The sequence below is a fragment of the Palaemon carinicauda genome, chromosome 30, assembly GCF_036898095.1.
Source record: "Palaemon carinicauda isolate YSFRI2023 chromosome 30, ASM3689809v2, whole genome shotgun sequence".
Classification (NCBI taxonomy): domain Eukaryota; kingdom Metazoa; phylum Arthropoda; class Malacostraca; order Decapoda; family Palaemonidae; genus Palaemon; species Palaemon carinicauda.
The window spans coordinates 65,926,369-65,952,423 of NC_090754.1; the positions used below are offsets into that span (position 1 = coordinate 65,926,369).

A 26,055-nucleotide genomic window follows, 5' to 3' on the forward strand; every position below is an offset into this window, starting at 1 on the left:
CCCCAATCCCTTTGAATAGGCAATGTCATAAGAAAGATCATGAAATTCACTACTGTAACTCTCTTGGATGAAGTCAAGGAGAGTTGGAACACCATCTTCACAGTGAGGTGGTGATCTATTGCCTGGCATAATGGTTCGTAGGGAGCACCCTTCAGAGACTGAAGGACGCAAACTACGTTCCATGGAGAAGGTCTAACTTCTGACTGGGGGCAGGTAAGCTCATAACTTCGTATGAGGAGAAAAAGTTCCAACGGATCAAATATCTACTCCTTTCAGTTTAAAGGCCAGGTTCAAAACTGAGCGATAGCCTTTCCCTGCTAAATTACAGAGGAGGATTTCTTCCCAAACATGTACAAGGAACTCTGCTATTATTAGAATAGTAGCATAGAGAGAAGAAATACCCCTTCCATGACACCAACAACAAAAGTTAGTCCACTTAGTCTGGTAGACTGAAGCTGAAGAATGTTCGAGGTGTCCAGCCATCCTTCTCATAGTTTTTTCCAAAAAACCTCTCTGAGTGAGGAGGTGCTGGATAGTCTCCAGGCGTGAAGCCAAAGTGAAGCTACAGCTTTGTGGAAGATGTTCGCATGTGGCTGTTTGAGTAGATCATGTTGTGGAGGGAGTTTTCTTGGGTGCTGTGGAAAGACTGAAGCACAGCACCTTGAACTGGTACAGTATTGCTTGTTATAGAGTATGATCTTTAGATACTTCCTTGAAGACAGATAGACTGGGATCTGGAAGTATGCGTCCTTGAGATCCAGTGAAGTCCTGTGGTCTAACTGTGTCTGTTGTCTCCATCTTGAACGAAGTTTGTCTGACCGTGTTTTTTACCAGCATCTTGAACGAAGTTTGTCTGACCATGTTTGTTGTCTCCATCTGACAAACTTGTTCAAGGCCGAGAGATCAATGACTGGTCTCCAGCCTCTAGATGCCTTTTCCCCTGAAAGAGTCAACTGAAGAAGCCTGAGGACCCATCAAGAAGGCACTTCTCCAACTTGGTCTGGACTTCAGCCCTCAGCTCCTTTGCGGATCCCTTCACGTAGATCAACGAGACGGAGAGTCCAGACAGTCTCTTGAAGGGAATTCCTCTGGCCAAAGGCAGAGCTGGAAGAGGCTCGTTGGACACCTCATAATACCACCTCTGCTGCACGAATAGTGGCAGGAGGGGCCGATAATCTGTGACAGTGACTTCCTACGGGCACTCGTATGCCTTGGACCAGGGCCCTCGGAGGTCTGTGAGTACCATAGACATGGTCAAGGACAGTGTATTTGCCATTTTGAGGGACTGTCGATGGGTTGAACAGGCTATTGATGGCCCTCATGCTGGCCAAGATCTGCCAGAAGGCATGCTCAAACTCTCTCTGCTATGCTTCCATCAGATACTTGGAAGATATTCATCCTCAAAGTCAAAGTAGTCATCCACCTCCGAGCTCTCACCCACAGGAGCCCAGGGTGGGTCGAAGTCGTCAGGACAGGCGACTAAAGGAACGTCGCTTGCTAACGTCCTTGCGGGCGGAGGGGAGGGTCTTCGCGACCTCTCTTGCTGAGGTCTCAAAGCCCTTGCCATGGACTTAAGGATGGTCTTAGAATTCTTCGGCTCCCTACGAGGCGGGAGGTATTCCTTCAAATGAGATGGTCTGGAGCCTGTTTCCTACTGGGAGGATACTCTTCCTCTCTTGAAGAGGGAATCACGTCCAGTTGGGTGGTCTTCTTCGGGCTGGATGGAGGAAAAGTATAAAGAGTCTGTCAGCGTGATCTCCCTTGGAGATTGTGAGCCTCGGCTTAGGTGAGGATGGAATGTGTCTAGCCAAGGAGGAGTCGGCTTCCTCATCTTCCTCTTCTTAGCCGTCAGTACCGGTGTCAACTGTACCAGCGAAAGATCTTCAGACCTACCTGGTTCTGCTGCTCCCCATTTCCTCTTAAGGAGGGAAAGGCCATCTCCTACAAAGCAGGTCTGAAGTGGGCGGCTGATTCTTCGGACCTCGGTCAGGGGTCAGATGGGGGAGAGGCTACTGGGTGGTTACAGTAGGTGATGTTACCAGGGGAATCCTAGGTGTACTGGCTATGGACTGAATCTGCAGGAGGACCCCTGTAACAACCTGAACCACTGCCTTGACCAATGCATCCAACCAAGTGGGCTCCTTCCTGCACGACGAGCTGACCGGAGGATTCTTCGAAAGGCTCCGTACAGGAGCCCTGGTTCTGGGAACCTGATAACCTGATAAGACGTAAGGTTAGGTTCCTTATCTGATATGATTGGCACCGGCATGACCGCTAGCTTTGACATGGAAGAGTGCTGATCCCTCGAAGTGGAGGGATGATGGAGTTTCCAGGATTCCCTCTTAGGTGGGAATGGAACATGGCATCTGCCATGTAGGAGTTCCTTGGTTGCTGACCCCTGTGTACCGACCCTGACAGATGGCAACTCCTCTTGAAGGAGTGGGGAATGCCGATGATGTGCGTCGTCCACCGGAGGGCGACAGGTGTCATCACCACAGCAGGTTTAGAAAGAGAAGGAGTGTGGTGATCATCTTGCCTTGGTAAGTGACGATCCTTACCTGGTGAAGCAGTTGGCCCATGTGACTGATGCAATGGCAAACAACGAGGTGCCGATGAGCGGTTGTAGAGGGCCGAGTTGGCGAACGCCGAGGAAGTGGCAAACAGACCGTTCTGGGGCTCTGGCTAGTGACTAGCACGCGCTGGATGATAGGCAAGACTGGTGCTGGCAATCCTGTGAGAGGTGAAAGTCACAGGGTGACGAGTGGCAATCATGAGCAGCAGGGTGATGGCGACGAGCGACGAGCAACTGGCGAGTAACTAGCAAATGGCAATTGACGAGGGCCCGAAGGCGAATGCCTGACCGACGAGGGTGAAGATCAATGGTCCTTAGCAGGGCAGAAGAGATGTCTCCTTACCGCAGGGAAAGGAGATCGTCTAGCATGGTGATGAGTACTGTACTGTACTCCCAAGAAGAGTGACAAGGTTCCCCCCCAGAGGGAACCTGTTCTGATGGGGTCAGAGGAGATCTACAGTGGTCTCTGGAAGAGTGTCTCTATGGGGGGGGGCCCCTCACTCGCATACGAGAGACTCACCCCGGACTTTGCTCCACCCCCGATGGAAGAGTCAGGTCAGCATAGGGGTGAGAGCGCCATCTTCGGCATAAACTGCGGCAGTAGGCGAAGGCTAAGAGGAGACCCTTCTGTGGACAAGGTGACAGAAACTCTGGGCACCATGGACAGAACTCATCGGTGACTTATCTGCCTCCTAGGAAGTCGGCGTCCACGTCCTCTCAGCACCCAGATGGAAAAGCTCCAACAATGCCTCCTTTGACGGGAGACCAGCCATACCTTGCGATGGCCAGACCTGTAAGATATCAGAAAAAGAGCAGGTGCTACCTGAGGGGAGGAGCTGAACCACTTCTCCAGGGGATGACACCTGTCCCTCGAACCCCGAGGTTGACCCGACGTCGAACAGTCTACTCTTCTACTAGACCGTTCCCGGGAGACACACATCGAGCAGAAGCTTCGTGAAGAGATCGGGGGGTCAATGAAGAAGTCCGAGGTTTCTTTGACTTCAAGGAAGACAAGAAAGGCAAAGAATCTCTTAAAATTCTTCTTACAACTACGCCCAAACATCTCCCTCTAGGAGGTACACCAATCCTGACACTCAGGGCAGGTGTTGTCATGATCACAACACAATCTGAGAAGAAAAAAAATATATTAAAGTTATTAGTCAATGGCAAGTCAAAAAGGCAATGGAGGAGAGCGGCAACGTACGTTCTCCACCGAGCCAAAAGCAAATTGGGTGCTCAGCCCAGGTGTGTGAGAGGGGTAGCAAGCTACCCGGCCCCTCCCGTTGACTAGTGGGTTGGGTAGTTTTCCCTCGCTAAATATCTTGTGACTCGTTTTTCAGCTTCGCCGAAAGTAATATCCCTATAAATAGCAAGGGGTTTGTATAGTGACGGAACAATTGTTTTTGTTTTCTTAACTATAAAAACCAGAGTTCTTTATATAGGAGTAATGATAACAGCGAAGCTGGAATACAACTATAAACTTCATATTGAGGTGTCAACAACTCAAAAAACAACCGTTTTGGTTGTTACCAGTTGGTAGCAGGGAAGCACCAGTCCCCCTCACTCGAAACACCACCTTGATTGCAGACAGGACTTCTGGGGCTATGTGATGGTGGGTAAATTTGTGTAAAGAACTGTTTTGTATAGTTAGGAAAAATACAAATGACTTCCATATTTGTCATTTGTTTCTACACGAATACAAACCCTCGTTTTTTACACAGGAGACTCATCCTTAGGATGGTAGAAGCCCCCTTTCTAAATGGTAGAAAATTTTACCAGGAATTTCTGCACTTACACATAATGATGCATTGAAAGTGAGAATCCTGACACTTCATCAACCAGCACTTGACAATGATAGCGTTTTGATGGACTGTGCACTAGCGGTAAGCAAGTGTGAGAACACCTCTGTGAAAATGTCCAAGGGAAAATATATGCAAAAGGTTTGTAAATATTACACACTGTGCGTTACCCAGACACACCAAACTACTCCTTGCAAGGAGTGTGGGGACAACACTTCTATAAGATATATTGAATAGCTATGAGCTACATAGGACTTACCTCCAGTCAAATAAAGTCCAGCTGACAGGGTCTCGGATGTTGTACCCCAAGAGAAGAGAAGGAGAAGAAAAGAAAAGGCCAGACATTCTTTACATTCATCCCAGACTAAAACTGTAACTTCTGTCCTCGATCGACTGATAGAGGAGCAAAGGTAGCTAAGCCACTTACTGAGTAACAACAACAGGCCTTAGAGCGAATGTGTCTAGGAACCTGTGGGTTAAATCCTGCAGGTAATGGGTTGTGAAGGTGGTTTGATGCTTCCAGATGGCCGCTTGAAACACCTGTGTCACAGAAAGGTTCTTTCTAAATGACAGGGACACACCATAACCCTGGCAACATGAGCTCAGTCATGTTCTCCCTTGAGAAGGCTTGACAGCTCAGTCAATGACTTATCTAATCCAAGAGATCATGTTCTTGGACACCTTCTTTTTGACCCTCTCAGTACTAATGAACAGATGTTTTGTTTGGGGACGAGCTCCTCATGTACATTTGAGATAGCACCTTAGCAGTCTCACAGGACACAAAAAACCCAATCAGGATCATCAGTTAACTCCCAAAGTCTCGAAACCTTGAAGTGAACCTAGCAATGGGAACTGCTGAATTCTGAGTCTAAGCAAAATCAGGGACAAAGAGGAAACAAAACCTGCCTCCATACACCTGAACGGGTGATATTCTAGAAGAGACCAAGCAGCTTGCTCACTATCTTAGCAGAGGACAAGATATGCAAAAAGACAGTTTTTGAGGTCAGATCAGAGTCTAATGCCAGATTAACTGGCTCTTAATCTCACTTCCAACTAGGGGACGGTTTCCTTAAAACTCAATATGAGCATAGCTTTTAGCTGACAGTAAGCAGAGTTTTTCCTCAAGGATATAGTTGCTCCAAATGGAGAGACGGGGCCTCCCACGACACAAACCACAGAAGATGATCCACTGTTCTTGGTATTCTAAGGTCGAAGACCTCCTGTGGTATCCTGACACCTGTTTTGGCAATGGTTGTAAAATTTCTTTCTGAGAGAGGATATGAAGGATAACCTCCAAACCTACAACAGTAATGGAGCTAAGATCATGAACAAGTTGTCCGAGGATCTCATTCTGTTGAGGACTTTCCCCATGAAGCAAAATAGGGGGAGGGGAATGCATGAACGTCCATGTCATCACACGGGTGTTGGAAGGCATCCTGGAACACTGCCTATGGATATGGTACTGGCAAGCAGTACACCAGAAGTTTCCATTTGAGGGAAGTTAGCAAACCCCATAAACTCATTATCATGCTCTCTGCCTGAGGATCCAAAGACCACTCAGAACTTGGTAGGGTGGAAGTCCTTTCAACTGACTGAAATTTTATCACCTGTGGTCGGTGCCTCCAAGAATGTTAATGCAAGGGATGAGCACCCTCACACCTTTTTACAAACCAATACTATGTCAATACCAGATGGCTGATGGCCCGTGCGAAAGCAATTACGAGTGTAAGAACATAACTGTAATTGTTAAAGGCTATATATTATCAACAAGTTTGTGGAAATAAACAATGAGGACCTTTTAGCAACCTTGCTCCCCTGCGTTTTTTTATTTTTTAAGCTGCACTTTGGGTAGATTATAATAGTTAGTTACAGTAGTCAACCCTGGTATAAGCATAGTTAATCACAAGTTTCTTTACAGGGTAAATATATGATACAGTACTTTAATTTCTAGCCAAGGAGCCTTTGTATATCAGTGGCCAGTTCCTCATGTGTTCATTAAAAGATAGACATCAATTAACCTAAGCATTCCCCCCTCACCTAACCTACAAGTCGTGTCCTTACTTACTTACGTAACTGGGGGGTAACGCCCCCTGCGACCCCTCTTACACTGCCGTATTCTAAGTTGGGCATGGTAATACATACAAGTGACCACTATCATACATACAACCCCTAGCCAAATACATGAACCATATATTTTCCATACTCACTATCCTATGTTCTATGTATTGTTGACTATGGTTATTAGGTCAAACCACCCGTTAATGGGTTTTTAGACCCCCTTGTATAAAGACAATTATGGGGGACCTCAGTGGGAAACTGGAGCTTTTAAGGTATGGAAAGGTCATAAATCAGTGATTTGCAGCAATAATAATAATCAGTAATACAATATAAGCACAAAACAACCGGTTGGAAAGAATATATGGTTCATTAAGAGGCTGAAAACAGGACAAAACGTGACTATTGAAGATATTTGAGTTTGAATAGGGTGTAGAACCTAACAAACCCACCTAACCTAACCTAGTGGTTCCTGATTCACAACCCCTAGCAGGGGGGGGGGAGCCCCCTTTCCCAGGTCACAAACCACAACCAGAACCCCCTTGGACAGGTCACTAAAATTAAATTTCATAAGTGAATTATCGTTGAAGAATTCAAATTCAAGATGCATTTTATGTTCGAACGAAAACAAAATAGATAACGAGCAGTTTAGATGGCAGTTCCAGGGTTCAATAATAGTTAATGATGAACTGTCACTAAGGTATATCAATGCTTTACACCTGTTAAATCATTGTTTAATCAAAGATCTAATTCGATACAACATTAAATTGTTAATAAAGTGCCTCCTTATTTCTGAAAAATACAGATTAATACGTGTCACACATTGTAAGGTTTTATTTTCTTAAATAAAAACATGCATGAAAGAGTGGGAAATAATGCTTACTATGAGGAAAGGCAGCAAATAAGTCATAAACTGGAGCGTTTACTCCAGGGTTGCCAGATGATTTCGACTGAATTATCGTACATGAGCCTTAAAATTGTCGTTTTTCAACCAAAATTATCGTACACAGTTTCAATATAATTATTAGGGTGCTACATGATTGACTTATTTCAAAAGATTTTAGTATAATTGTTTAATTAAACCCACACTCACACCTACATTGTTTATACCTTAGGTATGTATCGTACATCGTACCGGACCCAAAATAATCGTACACGTACTATAATTATCGTACGAATGGCAACCATGGTTTACTCCATCTAGGTGTTTAAGCAGACAAAACGGTAGCGAACACAGACTTATTTAATTAAATTATAATTAATTCTGAACAAGATTCTAGCTGTTTTACGTTTAATATACATACTAAATCATTCTTATCACATCTCAATGTCAAATTGTTGTAAGCAAAGAATCCAATTTACAGTCTGGTAAAATCCAATAAAATATTTCGATATTTGCTAGCTTCTCAATATTCACAACAAACAGACGCTTGCTACATGGTTGCCAGGTTTTCTAAATGAGAAAAGGTCAATTTCTAATCAACAGAGGCTTTAAAAGGTCAACCCATTAATAGAAAAAGGTCAAAAATATAGTATTTAAGGCTCGGCTTTTTTCATATTACTAAAGGCCAACCTATTTAAATACAAAAGGTCAAATTTGAGTTTTTTTTGGCCGAAAAAAGGCCAAACTGGCAACCTGGCTTGCTGGAATTCTAATAAAAGGGAGCTATTTGTTTTATTCAACTTCTTCTGTAAATACTTTGGTAATAACTTGATTACGAAATGTTAACAACCTTAAATTTTATATATTGTAATTTATAATTAACATAACGATAATAATGCTTGATATCATATAGGTTTTGAATATTACATTAAGTTTGTTTCAACTTCTTCTGTAAATACTTTGGTAATAACTTGATTACGAAATGTTAACAACCTTAAATTTTATATATTGTAATTTATAATTAACACAACGATAATAATGCTTGATATCATATAAGTTTTGAATATTACATTAAGTTTGTTTCAATTTCTTCTATAATTACTTTGGTAATAACTTGATTACGAAATGTTAACAAACTTAAATTTTATATATTGTAATTTATAATTAACACAATGATAATAATGCTTGATATCATATAAGTTTTGAATATTACATTAAGTTTGTTTCAACTTCTGTAATTACTTTGGCAATAACTTGATTACGAAATGTTAACAAACTTAAATTTCATATATTGTAATCTATAATTCACGCAACGATAAGAACGTTTAATGGCTTTTACGTATTGAATACTACATTAAATAAGAATAAGAACGCCCAATTAACCGATATACATATCAATTCAATGAAATAAGCCGCCAGAAAACAGTTCATGTCCTGCCGTGTTGAAAGAGTTGATAAATCTATTTACGTTGAAGTAAGACTTTAAGCATTTCCTGTATGCAAGTTTTGGACAGTTTCAACCAAAGCTATTAAATAATGCGATGTGATTAAGGAATATAAGGTAGAGTATGGGGAAATATTTACTCTATAATTGGCTTTCTTTTATAAAAGAGAATATAATTGTGATTTTTACAGATATTCCATAACAGATTGGTGTCGTGCCAGATACATAAATTGATTACTGAAATTGAATATAACAAAAGATCAAGTCACTAAGATGACCAAGAGGACAAAGAACACAAATTGTGCAATTGATCCGATGCCAACATCCGATTATTATTATTATTATTATTATTATTATTATTATTATTATTATTATTATTATTATTATTATTATAAGCTAAGTTATAATACTAGTTGGAAAAGCAAAATACTATAAGCCCAAGGGCTCCAATTGGAAAAAAAAAAAACATCAATGAGGAAAGGAAACAAGGAAATAAACTGGAAGAGCAGTGATAAGCAATCAAAATAAAATATTTTAAGAACAATAAGAACATTAAATTATATCTTTCATAAACTATAAAACTTCAAAAAATGAGGAAGACAAAAACAATAGAAGAGCATGCCCGAGAGTACCTTTAATCCAAGACAGTGGATGCCATCGTACAGAGGCTATGACGCGACCCAAGACTAAAGAACAATGGCTTTATTTTGGAGTGTCCTTCTCCTAGAAGAGCTGCTTACCATAGCTAAAGTCTCTTCTACCCTTAAGTAGCCACTTAACAACTACAGTACAGTAGTTAACTCCTTGAGCGAAGAAGAATTATTGGGTAATTGCAATGATGTTAGGCGTATGAGGTCAGAAGAGAATGTACAAAGAATAGGCCGGACTATTCAGTGTATGTGTATGCAAAGGGAAATGTGCCGTAACCAGAACATACCTCTCCAGCGATTGTATCTCATTGGGTGGCTGATGCCCTAGCCAACTTACTCCTTTCTTATGCCATAAGAAGACATTATCATTGAACTAAAACCGATGCAACATGTATCACAACACGATACTATATTTTTGCCATAATACTACAGCATTCTTTGTTTTCTTTATAGAAAGTCTCACTCAACTGATAAATAAGGGACCATATAAATCTCGGGAAAACAATATTTCACAATATAGTTTTGTTTTTCACGCAATCACAAAATATCTGTCAAAGTACAGTACACATTAGAGAGTGTCACCTGTGTATTGCACTCTTTAATATATAGCAGTGATCATAATTTACCCTTTAATATACAGCCACTATCATTCCAACAGAAGAAAGAATTATGGCAACAGACAATTGGGAGGCAAATATATAAAAAATCTGAATTCTACAAAACTACGGTGTAATCAATAAGGGGATTGTATGCTATAGCTTTGTTTGGGATAATCATGTTGAAATAATTATCTATGCATACATGTATGCCAAAGCTTACATTATATACATTTAGGAACTGAGGATCTCACAAATATACGATGTGTAGCCTATATACATATATATATATATATATATATATATATATATATATATATATATATATATATATATATATATATATATATATGTGTGTGTGTGTGTGTGTGTGTGTGTGTGTGTGTGTGTGTATATAAAACGGCATTTTGTTAATTTATCCGTTTAAGTTGGTTTTCCATAAGGAGAAAATTTCTCTCATAAAATTCCGTGCAATGTTTATTAGAGTTAACACACTGTTGGCATACACAAATGGCTTAAATTTTTTGTGAGAGAGAGAGAGAGAGAGAGAGAGAGAGAGAGAGAGAGAGAGAGAGAGAGAGAGAGAGAGAGAGAGAGAGAGAGAGAGAGAGAGAGAGAGAGAATTATTCAAGTCAAAAGAACTAGATATTTTGATGATAAACATTGAAATTCTGCATAAATATATTTTGGTTATTATTGCACTGTGACAGCGTATGCTAGAGTTGCCAAATAGTGATTGCGCACATGTTTTGATGGTCTGGTCTCTGGTTACATGATTACACAACGTGTTTTAATTTAAGGGAAACATATATTGCACTGGAGGTATGTCTCCTTTTACTGATTAAATGGCACAGATGTTTGTGCTAACAAACTGGTTCAGCACTCAATATAGTAAATATTTTTGCGTGAATTCTTAGTTAAAGATATTACACGGCATTGTGCAAGCCCTAAACTATGCCACGTGCTGACTCTACTCAGGCCTGCTATAAAGGCAGCGAGAGAGAGAGAGAGAGACTAAACTAATCGTTACTTCCCTCAGCTTGTGAATCAAACGTCCCTTGTCTGAAGTTTTCAAGACTTTCATCTTCATAGAGCGCATACGAAGCTTAAGAAAATGGTAAGTTGGACAGTGACGTGTTAAATGCACACATGTTTACATGTACCAATGTATACATCTCACTGTGAATATCCATTGTTATTTTTGTCTTATTCCGACTAAAAAACAATGCCCAACCTTACTTTTAGTATGGAAATTATTTAGAATCAGAGAGAGAGAGAGAGAGAGAGAGAGAGAGAGAGAGAGAGAGAGAGAGAGAGAGAGAGAGACTTCAACTCATAGTTTATAAATTTTTCAATTCGCTCCACATTATCCTACCACGTCATGAGAATGATCCATCTGTTCTCATGAGTTATGAATTTTAGAATATTTTCATTGTACCCTCTATCTGCATTCCTCGTCAACATCACCACTTCTTTAACCAAATATAAGATACTCGATAGCCTCTGTACCATGGCCTTCCACTGTCTTGGGTTAGAGTTTTCTGGCATGAGGGTACCCTCGGGCACACTATTCTATCTAATTTCTCTTACTACTGTTTTGTTAAAGCTTTTATAGTTTATTTAGGAAATATTTATTTCAATGTTATTGCTCTTAAAATTTTCCATTTTTCCTTGTTTCCTTTCCTCACTGAGCTATTTCTTATTTCATCATTTTCCAAACTATCAAACAGTGATATTCCCACAATCGACTTCAGCATTCTCATCACTCTTCTCCTAAGCTTTGGTTCCTCTTTTCATCATAAAGCCCACGTTTCCGATCCATACATTAACACTGGTCTTATTACTGTGCTATAGATCTTGACTTTTAGCTTGATTGGAATTTCATATCACACCCCACTAATGCTACCTCCCCCCAAGATGCTTATATTTCAATTGTTCCACCTGTTTTGTAACAGCTTCTATTTTCATGCATGGCTATCCTATCCTTACCTTCCTTACTGCTTACCATAGCTCTCATTATCATATACGTTCAAACCACCCTAATGCAAAGTCTCTTGTCTCTCTACAGTCCTTCTCTGTAAGACTCACCACGAATAGAAATGGGCTTAATGCTGATCCCTGACGTAATCTAACACTAACTTCAAAGGTATCTGTTTCCCCAACAACTGTTATTACTTTTGTCGTTGTTCTTTTGCAAATTATCTCTACTAGGGTAACCAACTTCGGCAATTTCCTCTTCTTCAAGCATCAAAACACAATTTCTCTTAATATTCTATCATAAGCCTTCTCTAGATCTACAAAAGCACAGAAGAGCCTCTGGCTTCACTCTATCTTCTCCCCCCTCGCGAATCCATATTGCCGTTTTCCAATCTTTCATCTGGTAACCTCTCAAACCCTTTCAAACCATGCTCTTTTAGTTTAATTCCCTTGTAGTTACCACAATCCATGACATCCCCTTTCTGCTCAAATATAGATACCTTTAAACTCTCCTCCTAGACTTTAAGCATTATTTCCTCTTCCCATATTACTCTTAATAAATCCAGCATCAATTCTTCCCCCTCTGTAGCTAGTATCTTGGCCATTTCCAGTGGAAACTCTGATGGACCTGGTGCTTTACCATTTTTCATTTTACTCGATGCCCGCTTCACTTTGAACTTTCTGAAGATGGACAAATTACATGTGGGTGTGTAAGGTGGTGGATAAGGTAGGAGAGTATGTTTGGTGTTTGCAGATGGTGAAAAAAAAATATGGCAGGAATGGTTAAGAGTGAAAGGTATTTTGGGAAGAGGCATCAGGTCGGTGACTTTTCGTCAATTTCTATTGCATTCAAGCTATCTACTGCCTTCCAAATCATAATTCATCCACATAACTTTTTTTATCCGGTCTTCAATTAAACAATCAGGTGAACTTCACAGTTCAGGAGATCCAACAATTGATGGAGAAGAAGAATAACATCCGCAACATCTCCGTGATAGCACACGTTGACCATGGGAAGTCCTCATTGACAGACACTCTTATCACGAAAGCTGGCATCATTGCGGAGTCTCGATCCGGGGAGAGATATATGGACAGCCGAAAAGACGAGGCCGACAGATGCATCACAATCAAGTCAACGTAAGTACAGTTGAATATTCTTTGCAAGAGACAAAAAGAGCCTTCTAGAGTATATTTTCCCAGAAGTTTACACTATTATAAGTATTAAATACCTCAACTTTTGGAGACTACAGAGTCGAACTGACCCCATCATCAGGAGATAGGTATGTAAATCGCTTAAATACATATGCCGTCCTTGTCGATTTTATCATATGAAACAAAATTTCTTGATATTTAAGATACTGCCATAAAAGAATTTTCTTGGGTCAAAAATTGAAACATCAGGTACTGGATGCTGGTCAACCCCAGAAACAACATCCATGATAGCCTCATAACCAAGCCAAAACACCAGCTTCCTTTAAAACATGATCCATACAAGTTCTACCTACGATGTTAAAGGATGGGTTATCTTGTTATTGATTTACAAAAGAAGAATGACTAATAAGTACACCTAATCAATCATTTATATGCATGTGAAGATAGACAGAGAATGACAATGCAGTAAATGCCAGTCACTTTGGGTCATCCACCACTTGACATGAGCGCTAACTCAAGGTGGACGAAACCCACGTGACACTTGAAGAGTTCTTGAATTTGAAAAATATTACACATAAGGCAGCTGCTGTTCAGAGTGGTATTTTGCCTAAATTGCTTCTCCAAGTCACAATGGGGTATGTTTCTGGTAGGTCTGACCTTAAACAGCTCCCGTTCCAGTAGAGGATTTACTTAACATACTTTCCATAGTGTGCCATAACAGTAGCCCTACTCAAAGGTCTGAAAACATATTGTGTCAACACCATACGATTTTCTTACAACCTCTAAAGAAACAACCTATGCCTAAACACAAGTCTTACAAATCACTTTATGGTTTTCCACAGAGCCATTTCACTGTATTTCAAGCACAAAGATGAAGATGTTACTCTCATAACCAACAAGGACCAGAGAGAAGAAGGTGAAAATGGATTCCTGATCAACCTCATTGATTCTCCTGGGCATGTGGACTTCTCATCAGAAGTCACAGCCGCACTCCGTGTAACAGATGGCGCTCTCGTTGTTGTTGACTGCGTTTCAGGTTAGTGGTATGATGGTGATATTGAGGATGATACATGAGATTAGGGAAATCTATTTTGAACATACACATGCCCACTACATGTGTGTTTTTGCAAGTTTACACACAAGATATCTTTTATCATCTTAGGACTAAATGTAACAAGGTTTTACACGAAGTCTCACTTTTGTTCTCGATTTTCATTCTGGGGAATCAATTTATTATCTGCTCCTAAGAATTTTAACTGTGTAACAACCTATATATAATTTCCATTTTTAATCATAATTACTCTAGTTATTTCATTAGAGAAAAATATGCTTCAAGCCTATTTAAAACCATGTCCTGCACTGACTTTTGCTACCCTCAAAGTTTCACGATTAGTAACTGCAAAACTAAATTATCCAGAACATAGAATTTTTCTGTAAAGAAGAAACGTAACAATTATTCCATCTTCTTAAACATTAATACTTTCATTTTCTCTTCAGATGAAACGATTTCCAAAACTTTGCAGATATTTTTATTCTTCAATTTTTCTATCTAATGGTAGCCTTTCGTTGTTCTTTCTGGAAGAAGGTACATATTGGTCTTTTCAGCTATTAGTTTCCACGTAACTAATTTTTGGATGATCCCTATATGCATTATTATTTCAGTAAGCTGTACAAACTTTATGAATCTAAAATATCAAAGACCATGAAAGGCCTATATTATTGATAGCACCCCTCTTTAGTTTCTTAAGAGACTTTGCCACTACAGGTGTGTGTGTTCAGACGGAGACTGTTCTAAGACAAGCATTGAAGGAAAGAGTCAAGCCAATTCTATTTATGAACAAAATGGACAGAGCACTGCTGGAACTACAACTAGAACCAGAGGAACTGTACCAATCATTTCAGGTTAGAAACAGTGACTACAGTTTTAAAATTTTTCCTTGATTAACAGGAATGGGCAATTTCTAAAAAATTGATCATATTTAGCACTCCATAATGAGCTTATATTGTGTTGTAAAAAAAAAAAACCAATATACTGCACGAAGCATTTAGGTTGAATATATTTATCTGAACCCATTCGCAGAGAACTATAGGGAGCATCAATTCACTCATTGCAACTTATGCTGAGGAAGAAGTGATGGGAGATATCTTCGTCGACGCAAGTGCCGGTTCCGTGGGCTTTGGTTCAGGTCTACATGGATGGGCTTTCTCCCTCAAGGAGTTTGCTGACATCTACTCTTCTCGCTTCAATATCCCAGCAGAGAAGCTCATGATGAAGTGAGTCAAGTGCCAATTGATGTTTCTTGTTTTACATACATACATATACCAAGGCACATACCCAAATTTTAAGGGGTAGCCGACATCAAACAAATGAAACAGAAAAGGGGACCTCTTTTCTCTACGTTCCTCCCAGCCTGACAAGGCTGGTTTTATTCTCTGTAAACTATTCGCCATATTGTACTTTCTGCATTTCATGATGAAATAAATATCTAGTAATTGCAACTAAATTATTAACTGAAAATGTTAATTCGCAGGTTATGGGGTGAAAATTATTTCAACAAAAAGACAAAGAAATGGTCAAAATTCAAAACACGTAACAATGAACGTTCCTTCACGGTGTATGTGCTAGAACCTATTTACAAGTTGTTTGATGCCATCATGAACTTCAAGGTTTGTTAGAATCTAAATTACTAATAAAAGTACTATTGCTGTCATGATGAAACGATATTAAGAGAACAGAAATTGCTATCAAACAATTCAGTCTTTGCATACTCATTATCATGTATTACAATTTTCTTCCAACTCCTGAAACAAATTTCACTCTTTCTGCCTTCACTCTGACTAACTATACTAAAAATTTAAAATCAGAGGAAATTTGTGGTGTAAAATATCTTTTACTGAATACTATAAGACCATTCTAACCCCCTCAATTATTCTTTGACAGACAGATGAAACTCAAAAGCTATTAGACACCTTGAAAATCAAGCTTCCAACAAGGTACAAGGATGTTACAGGGAAAGATTTACTGAAGCTAGTGATGAGAACCTGGTTACCAGCCGGTGACACACTGTTCAATATGATAACAATCCATTTGCCGTCACCCATTACGGCTCAAAGGTATCGAGCTGATATATTGTACGAAGGGCCGACAGATGATGTCTGCTGTGCTGCTATCAGAAACTGTGATGTTGAGGGTCCCCTGATGATGTACGTATCAAAGATGGTGCCGACCAATGACAAAGGACGCTTCTATGCATTTGGCCGGGTTTTCTCTGGCAGAGTCGAATCCTCCCAGAAGGTCAGAATACTTGGCCCAAATTATGTTCCTGGAGCCAAGGGAGATCTCTATGAAAAAACTATCCAGAGAACAGTGTTGATGATGGGACGCTATGTGGAATCAATAGATTCTGTTCCTAGTGGGAACATATGTGGCCTGGTGGGTATTGACCAATATTTAGTGAAATCCGGCACAATCACCACAAGTAAAGATGCCCATAACTTGAAAGTTATGAAGTTCAGTGTATCTCCAGTAGTACGAGTGGCAGTGGAACCATGCAACCCGTCTGACTTACCAAAATTGGTTGAAGGGCTTAAAAGGTAAGAAAAAAAATTTCATGCTCCTAAAGAGTCCACTAATACAAGAGGTGATCTGGTAAAAATTAAGATTTTTCAGCTATGATATATCTTGTCACTATTTATAAAGAAAAAATTAGGAGTCTAATAACACTTGAAGAGCATGGAAAAGTTAGACAAAATAAAAATTCTGAAATGAAACCTATTCCTCTGAAGGTTGGCAACAAATAAGCAGTAAAAATAGTGTCAAAATACGATTTACATCATAGTTTAATTGCAAACATTATTTATTGTCAACTAACAAAAAATATAAAAATATGTATCAACAACATAAAGAAAATGTATATAGTGTTCCTACTGAGAATTAGGAACAGTGTATGAAATTCATACAAGGAATTTGTATCATAGCCACTTAACAAAATGAAAAATTAAAGAGTATATTTGCATAGGGCAGATGCACAATATACAATAAGAAAACCACCTTGCATTTACTGACAGTATGTCGTCTACAGTATATTTTGCAAATAGGTCCTAGCTTTAGCATGCCTTGTGCGGCAGAGTATACAAAGTAGTAAAGATTTTATCAATTGCCTTGACCTCTCTACACTTAGACGTCCAACTTCAATATTAGAAATTGCTGCAAATGTCACATCATATCTATGAACTCCCCTTTTGGGCAGGTCCTATGACAGTACAATAATGAGATTAAGTAGTCTTCTTGAACTAATAATCACGATGCAATAAACAGGCAAACACAGTAGGAATCATATCATCTACTAAAATGCTGCATATTCCGCCACAGGTTGTCAAAGTCTGACCCAATGGTGCAGTGTTATATGGAGGAGTCTGGTGAACACATTGTTGCAGGAGCAGGTGAACTCCATCTTGATGTCTGTCTGAAGGTACTATAGGAATTTTTTCAATGTATCAAAATTGATACTCGGAACTATTTTCCAATGTCTTTTGTTATCTGAACTTTTAATTCAATACAAGTAAATAAATTTTAAGCAACTCCTTGATTAAGTTGCATTTTGTGGTTAATGGTATTCAGATTATGTACTACAGGATTTTAATATAAATTTTTATTAACCTCTCCTTCTACTTGAGTTAAATTCTACCTATTTTACTTGGTACTGATGTTCTGAGGTTAAACTGACCCTAAAATAATCACCATTTTAATTTTTTCACTAGAAATTTGTAATATATAATAATGTAATTTTCCAAATACTTCATAACAGGACCTGGAAGACGATCATGCGTGTATTCCTCTGAAGAAGTCAGAGCCATTGGTGTCCTACAGAGAAACCGTGGTTAATGAATCATCCATGACCTGTCTATCAAAGTCTGCGAACAAGCTCAACAAACTTTACATGACAGCCTGTCCGCTACCTAAGGGTCTATCAGAAGACATTGAGGCTGGAACTATGAGTCCCCTCACTGACCTTAAGACCAGAACATCATATCTGAGGGAAACCTATGATTTTGAGGCCTTAGAGGCCAAGAAGATATGGACATTTGGACCAGACTCAGATGGGGCAAACCTACTAATTGATGTTACAAAGGGAGTGCAAGCTTTGCATTTAGTTAAAGATCACTGTGCAGCTGGGTTTCAATGGGCAACTAAAGAGGGTGTCCTGTGTGGCGAAAGGATGCGTGGTGTGCGATTTAACCTTCAGGATGCTGTTCTGCACTCTGACCCTATGCACAGGGGTAGTGGTCAGATGATCTTAGCCACTAGACGTGCCATGTTTGCCAGTGTTTTAACAGCCGAACCTCGCTTACAAGAGCCTGTATTTCTCTGTGAGGTCCAGTGTCCAGTGGAAGTAATTGGTGGTGTATATAATGTACTCAGTAGGCGACGAAGTGTTATAGTCGAGGCATGCCCACTAGCCGATACTACGATGCATACAATAAAAGCTTATTTACCTGTCAATGAATCATTTGGATTGAATAGCGATCTGCGAGGAGCAACTGGTGGCAAAGCCTTCCCCCAGTGCACGTTTGATCATTGGCAGGAACTACCCGGTAATCCTATGCAGTCAGGCGCTTGTTGTACTATTCATCCTTTCACTATTGTTATGGAAACAAGGAAAAGGAAAGGAATGAAGCTGGAACTACCTAATCTAAGTAATTACTTAGATAAAGGTTAAGGATACAACAATAAAAAGGATTTTATTCTTTAGTTTTATTTACTCTTTACAAAACATTCAATTTCTTGTGCATTTTATTATTGCACAAATTGAATAATGGTTTTTTGTAGTCAGAAGAGAAATGACAAAGAATAATGCAGGTAACTAGGGTATACTTGATTTGTCTTCCCCTATTTCTAGCATGGTTTGAATAGAAAGATTCGTTTCAAATCTTTCTGTAAAACTATTTCTGTGGTTACACCTGTCAATGTCCATTTTTTAATCATTCATTCTTTTTGTATGCAAGTTGGTGATTTGGAAGTGCTGGCGACTAACGGCTTTCCATAAGGTGTGATTAAAACTTGTCTAAAAATAGATATATCATCTATTCTACACCGTAATGTATTGGAGAAGGAAAATTCATTCTTAGACTTTTCAATGACAATATTGAGAAATTTTCAGAACACTTGCAATCACTGAAGTTTTTATATTGAGTTTAAAGAACACTAGCATAAACCTTCTTTCTTGCTATGATCCACAAGAGAGGCGTGTCATCTCATTTGTACTTGGTAGGTTACTGTAGATAAATTCTATACTAACATTTCCATTAGCATATACACACACATTGACAACAAAGTCGGACTCGCTACACACAAAATTTTCCATCACGTCTATTTTTCCTAGAATACTGCATACGTTATGCAAACTTACCCCTCACTCTTACCTTAGTCAACTTGGCCTACATAACATTTTGCAGCCATGGGCTTAAATATTCTCTGATAGTTTCCTATCTGAGTCCTCACATAACAGTGACAAGCTAAACTTGTTTTATTAGCTTCTACTCCACCTCCATTCCTGCTTTCCTCCTTCCAATTTGTTTTCTAAACTTTTCTATTATTTACTTTAAAGTATAAATGCAAGGTTTTCCCTAAATTGTATTTTGGCACTGAATGGCATCATAGGCTCCAGTGTTAACTATATAGCCCAAACTCCAATTTATTTAAATATTACCCATAATTGGTAATTTTTCATGTCTATGTTTATCATGCATAACTCTTCATATTCGAAATGCATGGTTTATATATATATATATATATATATATATATATATATATATATATATATATATATATATATATAATATATATATATATATATATATATATATATATATATATATATATATATATATATATATATATATATATATATAATATATATATATATATATATATATATATATATATATATATATATATATATATATATATATAAAACTGGCACACATCTCAATGCTGCAGGTGGATGCTGCAGTCGGGTGGTATTTATACCCAGGATCAGGATTACAAGGGAAAGGGCTGGAATTTTCATTGGTTTTCATTGGTTGATCGGAGCTGATATGGTATGGTGCCTGGTGTACGATGATCTCGGCCGGGAATACCATTCTGTGACGTCATCGGGGGACCTGAGTTTTGATTGGCTGAGGCGCGCTCTGAGCCAGCCAGGCTGCTCTCCCACTCAGAAAAGTGTCCCACGTGGCTGAGATCATTTCCTACTTCGGCGTCAAACTATGCGTCTTTCCAAGAGAATTTCTTGCCACGTACAGCAAGGGGCTATAAAGAATCATGCCCTACAAAGACATAACACCCCTATTTGTCGAGCTGATATTGTCAGTAACACCAAGATTATTGGTAGCGCCCCAGATGGTCGACGTCTACGCATCCTAGAAGCTCTACTGATACAGCGAGATACGACCCAAGAGATGTTTTTGTTACCATCAAGCCGTCGTATTGATGCATCAAGAAACCCGAATTTTGACGCCGAAGTAGGAAATGATCTCAGCCACGTGGGACACTTTTCTGAGCGGGAGAGCAGCCTGGCTGGCTCAGAGCGTGCCTCAGCCAATCAAAACTCAGGTCCCCCGATGACGTCACAGAATGGTATTCCCGGCCGAGATCATCGTACACCAGGCACCATACCATATCAGCTCCGATCAACCAATGAAAACCAATGAAAATTCCAGCCCTTTCCCTTGTAATCCTGATCCTGGGTATAAATACCACCCGACTGCAGCATCCACCTCACTCTCTACCTAAAGAAGAGGAAGGACTTATCCTCGAAACGCGTCGTAGTTTTTACTATTTTGTACCAAAAGTTTTACTTGTATTTTGTGAGAATATACTTGAAAAGTCTTCCCGATTTTGTCATTCACCCGACTGATGAATTTTTCAAGTCTGCTGGCTAATTGCAGCGCTCTAGAGAAGAGAATTATCCGGAAAATAGAAAAATTGGATAAGAAAATAAACTCTGCCGATGCAGCCATTACTTTTAACTCAATAATAATAATAATAATAATAATAATAATAATAATAATAATAATAATAATAATAATAATATCAGTGGTCTATGTGTATTATTGGACTGCTATTTGTCTTTCACTGGTCAAATAAATAATATTGTAGGCTAAACATTAATGAATATCACCTAGGAAACATTACTTTTGTAAATAATTATCTGATTGAATGTTATTTTAAGAAACTTGTGATTAACTATGTTGTAATCAGAATTGATTACTGAAACTCTATTACAGCCATCCCAAAGTACAACTTACAAAAAAGTTACAAAACACGATTAACACAGGAACCAGATTGATAAAAGGTGCCCCAACCAAAGAATTTTATAACCTTGCACTGACTGAAATACAATGGCTCCCAATTAAAGCTAGACCAAATTATAAGTGCCATAACAAAGTTATCAGAACTGAACGTTCAAAACAGTTGAAGATAATTGCTACATAATACATATAGTATATCAATCGTATCGACACAGGGATAGTACGGGTGATTTCAAGTTATGGTCTTATATTTGTAACACTACAGATAAAGTTGAAGTTCTGCTGGGTTCCAACTCACGTGACATGTGGGGGTCAGGAAACGAAGAGGCAGACAAGTTTCTTCCTGGAAGATCGACAACTTTCCTCCATTTAATGACTTTTTGCCTCAAATCAAAGTCTCTTGATGATCTTTGGCAACATTACTGGCATTCTTTTGACCAGAATAGGATGAAGGAAATAAAAAAATGCTACATCTCTATGGAAATATGCCGAGGTGAGAAACTGCTCTCTGCCATCTTGGAATTGGCCGGTCCCAACCATTTTGTGATGCTTGTTTGATTCCTCTGACTGTTAGGCATTTAATTACTGAATGTCCCAGTTTTAACGATATCAAAGAACGACTCTCTGAAGCTCGCAATGAGGATGGCAAGTATCAGTGGGTAAATTCAAAATGTATCCCAAAATGGATACCAAATTTTGTCAAAAAGTATCCAATGTCACAGGAAGAGTGTCTAAACATTAGACTATATTTTTTCCATATATATATATTTATTGTTTTAATATCTATTACTTAAACTAACTTAATTTTGCTAAATTGTTACTAAGTTGCGGAATTATGCGTCTGACATAGTAACTTAGAAAAATATGCTCTACAAAATTATCGTAATCTGTTAAAATTAAGTACTTTCAACCATACCATGTTAATAGATTATCTGGGATAAAGGATTTCCAAATTACGGATTATTAACAAAAATCTGTTCATTATCTGGTAATCTTTAACTATCTGTCAGATTGTGCTATAATGTCAATAACTTTAAGGAAAAAAATTATGGATCACACTTTCTAGTTTGTACATTCTATGGTTAGGGTTTTCTTGGCTACCAAGATTATTATTTTAGCTTTTTTTTTTCACTTGTTCCAAATGAAATTGAATATACCTTCATTCATAGTAATCATTTTCGTCTCTTATTTGACAATAGTTAGATATAATGAAAGGACAGTTAAAAAAAAAAAAAAAAAAAAAAAAAAAAAAAAAAAAAAAATTACCAAAAAAGGTAAAAACGAACAATATTGTATCGCAAGTTTGGACATTTTCCCATTTCGTATCCATTTCCTCAGCGTCGTAAGAAAGTACAAACCAAGAGGTTTTCAAAAAGGACCCAAAGGATACTTTCGTGTTCTTACTGACTGAACATCATTGCTCTCCGAGGTTTTGGAGACGTTGTTTAGGATGTCAGTGGCATTTTAAAGTTCGTATTGGAAGTTGACATTCTAACTCGTTTTTAAAAGATATATCAAATTTTAAATATTATGCTTGTGATATACTGTATATTTTTTCTATTAAAACTTGGTCGCAATATGAATAAACTGCTACTTCAACGAGCAAACCTTGTTCCAAATAAATACACAAACAAACAAAATAGATATAAAAATAAAATATAAACAGGATGAAATAGTTAAGAAGTACTACCGTACCGAAGCAAGCAAGGGAGACATTCAGTTTCCTATTGTGTAGGACCTTGGCAACTCAGTTACTCACCCGAGAATCCGAGATGCCATATAGCATCCTACAACAGGATAACCACGATTCAAGTTTCGTAACAATTTGGTTTACTCGCAAATATCCTCGAACAATACGTATAGTTACTACGTTTACGATATGTATGTTATAGGTATTACAATATTTCAACTAAAAATTGCCCATCATTGCGCAAGCACTATGTTGCAGTCGGGAAACTGATAACTATAGTTCTGATTCTTCTCTCCCGTTTCATCGAGTGTGAAGTGCTTTCTCCCCTCTCTCTCTCTCTCTCTCTCTCTCTCTCTCTCTCTCTCTCTCTCTGTGTTTCCACAGCTTCTTATAGCTTATATTGCCACCAGAACGCTTTCGGAACGTCTTAAATGGTAAGTGACAACTTCAGCTAGTATGCTTGTAGAATGTAGGATATTAATAACAAAGTTTTATGTGAGAGAGAGAGAGAGAGAGAGAGAGAGAGAGAGAGAGAGAGAGAGAGAGAGAGAGAGAGAGAGAGTTTATATATATTTATATATATATATATATATATATATATATATATATATATATATATATATATACACACAATGTATATATATATATTCATATATACATATATATATATATATATATATATATATATATATATATATATATATATATATATATATATATATACACACAATGTATATATATATTTATATATATATATATATATATATATATATATATATATATATATATATATATATATAAATATACATTATATATATATATATATATATATATATATATATATATATATATATATATATATATATATATATATATATATATGTATATGTCTTATTTATAACTGCAATCGAACAGTTTAACATGTTTTTTCAAAAAGGCCCATAAAAGAAACACAGGAAATATGAATAAATCACACTATATTTCGGTCAATAAACATTGACCCTCTTCAGGATGTAAAGTAAAAGTGAGGATTACAGTGGAGAGTGACGGTTTATATATGAAAGCAAAAGGGTGTGTTCAATTGTTCTATAGTTGTTATAATTGCTGGAAGGATTAGCCAAATTTAATTACATCCAGGTGCGTGTTCTTATTGTTGAGCCGCTTGGATAGCATTAATAAGAGCAAACAGAGATTTCAGAAATCCACCAATGAATATTGCCAACATTTTACTCAAGTCTACGGACGAAACACTTCTTTTTTCATACACTGACCATGGATTAATCTAAAGGTTAGAGGTGTCTGGTTTCAGTTCAAGTTTCATCAGAAAGATGCTCACCAGAACATCAGCCGGACAAGCCCAACCCCGCACTGTGGTGCCTAAACACAACAGTGGCCTACCCAGTAAACAGCTTGAACTCACGGTCCCGGGTGAGGATCGATCTCCCACTATACGTTACCACTAAACTAACCAGGAGACTACTGTAACATTTAACTAAATTCTATGGACAGCACATCCCCCTTTCATGTGCTGAACTGTAGATCGTGAAAAGCGCAATGTTGATCCAAAAGTGGGATCTTGATGCGGATCATCTCCAAAATTCAATTGGATTGTCCATGACCTAAGAGCTATATGTGGTGAAAATTTCGTCAAAATTCGTCCAGTAGTTTTGACGTAATCTTGTCCATAGACAGGTACACAGACAAACAAATAAACCAACTCGATTTCATAACCTCCTTGACGGAGGTAAATAGAAATATTCAAGCTGACATATTGAAGCATAGTGGTTATTCTCATAGCTGATAAACCTTAAACATTTGATTGTTTAATCCGAGGATGTTTAGGATGCCTAAAGTTTAGCTACTTTACACCATGAAAAATAGTTGAACCATTGCATTTGATGCAACCTATTTTTAGAAATCATCCTAGCTGTTATAATTTATAATCTAGAGTGGTTAGAGTAGTTCTTAGGAGACAGTGGAAAGTGCTCAGATGGTCAGATGAAGCATGCAGTATGTCTTAGCAATCCATGTTTGCCAACAATTATATAAGCGGATGACCAACCTGGGGAAGTAACAAGAATTTTGGGTGTAGAGGAAATGGCCCCCTAAAACTCGATGAAGTCACTGGCAGTAGGGTGATGGATTGGGTTTAAGGTGACAAACAAGATGTCTTTTCGGCTTATACTCCTGATGCCTGCCAGATGATCTTACTGAAATTAGTATAGAACAGCAGGGGTCACTTGCCTTAGTTAGACAGGCACTGCACATCACAAGGAACTGGCTATCCTTTGATGAATTTAGCTAATCAATCCTCTATGAATTTAGTCAGTCTATGGAAAGCAGAAATGACTGAATGGCCCCTAGTCCCGGGTGTAGCTGGGTGCTAAGAATCTCCCGGTTTATAAATACTAAAGAAAAATTGAAAATTGGTAATTGAAACGTTAGAACCATGAATCATATTGGGAAGTTACAGCAAGTGGAGAATGAATTTGTGAAATATAGTTTGGATATCTTAGCCTTAAGTGAAACACGTTGTAAAGGGATTAGTATAGAAATTTTAGACCAGACTATATATATATATATATATATATATATATATATATATATATATATATATATATATATATATATATATATATATATATATATATACACTCAAGAAGAACAGATGGAGTTGGAAGAGAAGGGGTAGGAATGATGATGACACCAAGAGCAGAAAAGACATTAATGGAATGGAGAGCTGTAAATAGTAGATTGTTACTCGTAAAGCCTAAATCAAAAGAATGCAGGATGAGTATCATAGTCTGCTATGCACCAACAATGATTCCCTTGAAGATACTCACCAGAACGTCAGCCAGGAAGCCAAAACCCCTACTGTGGTGCCCAAACACAGCAGTGGCCTCCCTGGTAAACAGCTTAAACTC

General features: G+C 38.2%; 3 protein-coding genes across 5 annotated transcripts in view; 2 read left to right on the plus strand and 1 right to left on the minus strand.

Moving 5' to 3' along the window:
• Window positions 1-13,989, minus strand: part of Dph5 (diphthine methyl ester synthase) — a 135,128-nt gene extending 121,139 nt beyond the window's left edge. Inside the window, exon 1 of one of the 3 annotated variants that reach the window (XM_068353967.1) lies at window positions 13,947-13,989. The gene's annotated coding sequence lies outside the window, so the exon portion shown is untranslated. Of the gene's footprint in view, window positions 1-6,878; window positions 6,898-7,309; window positions 7,373-13,946 lie in introns of those variants that run through there. The other 2 variants (XM_068353966.1, XM_068353968.1) reach the window with 2 other exon arrangements.
• Window positions 10,999-18,862, plus strand: LOC137623231 (translation elongation factor 2-like). Its single transcript, XM_068353965.1, has 9 exons — window positions 10,999-11,116; window positions 12,902-13,113; window positions 13,971-14,164; window positions 14,894-15,030; window positions 15,209-15,402; window positions 15,660-15,795; window positions 16,070-16,722; window positions 17,501-17,600; window positions 17,937-18,862. Exons 1-9 carry the CDS (start codon window positions 11,114-11,116, stop codon window positions 18,846-18,848), a joined length of 2,541 nt encoding a protein of 846 aa, XP_068210066.1. The 5' UTR covers window positions 10,999-11,113; the 3' UTR covers window positions 18,849-18,862.
• Window positions 18,863-23,180: 4,318 nt separating this feature from the next.
• The window catches only part of LOC137623230 (translation elongation factor 2-like), a 42,688-nt gene continuing 39,813 nt past the window's right edge, over window positions 23,181-26,055 (plus strand). Inside the window, exon 1 of the mRNA XM_068353962.1 lies at window positions 23,181-23,565. Coding sequence (XP_068210063.1) covers window positions 23,563-23,565 — 3 coding nt within the window. The 5' untranslated portion in view covers window positions 23,181-23,562. The remainder of the gene's footprint in view (window positions 23,566-26,055) is intronic.

Bases quoted from the DNA above. Each gene is read 5' to 3' on its own strand.
- LOC137623231 (XM_068353965.1), top strand. The intron at 15,031-15,208 runs GTTAGAAACAGT...ACCCATTCGCAG, and splicing joins AACTGTACCAATCATTTCAG to AGAACTATAGGGAGCATCAA. The intron at 16,723-17,500 runs GTAAGAAAAAAA...ATTCCGCCACAG, and splicing joins TTGGTTGAAGGGCTTAAAAG to GTTGTCAAAGTCTGACCCAA.